Source organism: Rhea americana, unplaced genomic scaffold (genome assembly GCF_003343005.1).
Source record: "Rhea americana isolate MKP2758 unplaced genomic scaffold, rheAme1 scaffold_295, whole genome shotgun sequence".
In the NCBI taxonomy this organism is placed as follows: Eukaryota; Metazoa; Chordata; class Aves; order Rheiformes; family Rheidae; genus Rhea; species Rhea americana.
The window spans coordinates 918762-921890 of NW_028186418.1; the positions used below are offsets into that span (position 1 = coordinate 918762).

Here is a 3129-nt window from a genome sequence, read left to right on the forward strand (position 1 = left end):
CCGCGGGCGGAGCAGCCCTGGCCCGGGCACGGCGCCCGGCTCCCGCCCGCCCCTGGGACGCGCCTCCACCCTCCGCTGCCCCTGAGAGATGGAGGCACCCGCTCCAGAGCGTCGTGCTCTCTGCGGGGGGCAGTGCACGGGTGGGGTGGCGATGCCCGGGGGTCTCTGGTTTATTGCTCCCGCCGAGCGCACGGAGAGGTACAGCGTTGGTGGGGAAGGGGGCACTGGCACGAGGGGCTCCGAGCCGGYGCCAGGAGAGGGGGGTGTCTCCCTGAGTGATGTCGAAGGGGGCCCAGGTGCCGGGCACGGCCTCCGGCTGGCAAGGCCACGGCTCAGCCGGGCCAGGGCCGGTCCGAGGGGGCAGCGAGGTCGCAGTCAAAGTCGTCGAAGGTGACAGCGGCCTCGGGCAGGGGCTCCTCCGCCGGCCGCGGGGCCACGTCCACGTCGACGGGGTCCTTCTGCAGCAGCTCGGCGTCAAAGGCCACCCCCCGGAAGAAGGGGTGGCCCTGGAAGTGGTGGAGGTAGCGCAGGCGCCGCAGCGGGTTTCGGCACAGCAGCTGAGGGCAGAGGACGCCGAGCTGCAGGGACCCCGGCGTGCGGCCCGGGAGGCCAGCGGGGACCCCAGCGTCCGGGCGGGCCAGAGGTACCTCTGCGAGCAGCCGGGCCAGCGCCGGGCTGAGGGCGCCCGGGCTCTYGTAGCTGCTGTGGGTGACGCGCTCCAGCATGGCCACGTGGTCTGGCGCCGGTGCCACCGGGAACTGGGGGGTGGCGGGGGTTAGCAGGGCTCCCCGGGGTGGGGGGAGCCCGATCCGCCGCCAGCCCCCGCGGCGCTCACCTTCCCGCTGGCCAGGGCGAAGAGCAGGACTCCCAGGGACCACCAGTCGGCGGCGTGGCCGTAGGGACCCCCGCTCAGCACCTCGGGGGCTGCGGGGCAGCAGCGGGTCAGCGCCGGGGGCGGCCGTGCCGCCCGCCGCCCCCCGCCGCCCCCTTACCCATGTAGTGCAGGGTGCCGCAGATGGTGCGCGCCCGCTCGCCCTGCCGCAGGTGCCGCGAGAGCCCGAAGTCGGCGAGCTTGAGGTGCCCTGCGGGGTGACATTGCGGTGGGGGCCCCCCGCGGCATTGGCCGTCCCCCCGCCCGGCGCCGCCGCGCTCTCACCTCGTTCGTCCAGGAGGATGTTCTCCATCTGCAACGAGATGGAGGCCGGGGTGAGCCCCCGCCGTGCCCGCCCGGAGCAGCCCCGGCGCCGCCGGCCGCTCTCACCCACCTTCACGTCTCTGTGCACGATGCCCAGGTCGTGGAGATAAACTGCGGGAGGAGATGGAGCCGTCAGAGCGGCGGCTCCCCTCCCCGCGCCCGTCCCCTCCGCCGGCCGCCCACCAGCGCACGGCTCGCCCTGGAGGCAGGAGGCCCCCGGCCACGAGCCACTCACCCAGCACCAGCACCAGCTCAGCGGCGAAGAGGCGGACGGTGGCTTCGGCAAAGCGCCCGGCAGCCAGCCACCGCGCGTGCAGGTCTCCGGTGCTGCAGTACGTGCACACTGCAGGGACGGGGCGGACGGGCCTTACGGCCGGGCTGCCCCATGGCGCCGGGGCCGCGTAGGCACYGGGAAGGGGCCGGAACTGGGGGCACCAAGGTGGCAAAAGCACCAGGGCCACCTGGGCCGTGCACCAAGCTCACGCGGACACTGAAGCCACGCAGGTACCACGCCACGCGCCACGGGTGACGTGGGCACCGGGAACACGCAAGCATGCGAGCACCAAGGTGGCAAAAGCACAGGGGCCACGCGGGCACCGTGGGGACCGAGGTTGCTCAAGCACCAGGGACGGGTGAGCATCGGGGCCGGGCGGGCACCGGGGCCGAAGCGGCTCGCTCGGCGCTGCGCGAGCCCTTGCCCAGCCGTGTCCCCGTCCCCTCAGCCGAGAGCTGTGGCCACGGTGCCCACTGGAGGGGGGCAGCGGGGGGTAGAGGCAGCCGAGCATCCCCTGCCCGGCGGGCAGGCGGGTGGCGGGGGAGGCATGCGCGTGTGCAGGGCGACACGTGTGCGAGCAGCTCCGGACACGTGCGCACGCACGCGGGGGCGCGGGGGGGCCGCTCCGGCGAGCCCGCCGGGCAGATGGTCACTCACTAATGAAGAGGTGGCGCTGGCCCTGCCAGCTGTCCCCGAGGCAGTGAACGAACGGGTGCCTGACCTGTCTCTGGGGACACAAAAGAGAGGGGGTGAGCGGCCCCCAGGGCGGGGGGCCCCGTTCCTGGTTCCTGCCACGGTCCCTTGGCACCCCCGGGGCCCCCTCCCCTGGCCCTGGCCGCCCCTCCGGCCCCCCTCTACCTGGATGCTCACTTCCTCCTTACACTGCTTGAGGGTGTCACGGCGCAGCACCTCCACCTTGGGCACGACCTGGGGGCGAGGGGCTGTCAGGGGGGGTCCCCAGGATGGGGGGGGTGCCCCCAGTCCCGCCAGCAGCACCCACCTTCACGGCGCAGACCTTCTCCCGCCTGCAGTCCAGCACTTTGAGGATGGTCCCGAAGGAGCCTTTGGCCACGAAGCCCAGGATCTAGGTGGGGAGCGGGGCCTGAGCGCCCCGCAGAGCCCCCGGCGTGTCCCTGGCGCGGGGCCACCCCAGCGCAGGGGTGTCCCCAGGTGTGGGTGCTCTGCAGCAGGGGCACCTATGCACGGCTGGGGCACGTGGCATGTCAGCTATAGGGCAGGGTACCCAGCACGGGGCGAGGCGGGGGCAGCACGCGGGTCCCCCGGCACGGGCGCAGGGTGCTCCGCAGGCCCGTGGGAACCTCGGCGCGGGGTCTGGGAGAGGCACAGGGACCCCAGCAGGACACTTGGGGACTGTTGAGGTGCACGGGGACCCTGGTAGGAGGCACAAGGACCCGACGCGGCGTGCGAAGGAGCCCGGTAAGAAGGTCGGGGATCCCGGTGCGACGGTCGGTGACCCGCCGGGGGGCACGGGGGGGTCCCGGGAGTGTGCGGAGGGACCCGCCGCGGGGCGCACGGGGACGGCGAGGGGTCCGGGCGGGATGCACGAGGAGCCGGTGGGACGCTCGGGGAGCCCGGGGGGAAGCCCCGGGGGGGCGCCCGGGGCCGCGGGACGGCACCTTGAGCTGCTGCTGGCGGGCGG

The 3129-nt window shown here is 74.5% G+C and overlaps 1 protein-coding gene across 1 annotated transcript; it reads right to left on the reverse strand.

Annotated features, from left to right (window-relative positions):
• Positions 1-151: 151 nt before the first annotated feature.
• RSKR (ribosomal protein S6 kinase related) lies at positions 152-3124 on the reverse strand (the record flags this gene model as incomplete). The annotated part of the gene is made up of 11 exons (XM_085309326.1): positions 152-557; positions 648-758; positions 836-924; positions 993-1082; positions 1157-1184; positions 1266-1306; positions 1431-1538; positions 2127-2196; positions 2328-2396; positions 2470-2553; positions 3107-3124. Coding segments are annotated over 11 exons (933 nt in total), but the record flags the coding sequence as incomplete, so codon positions are not given.
• Positions 3125-3129: the final 5 nt, after the last annotated feature.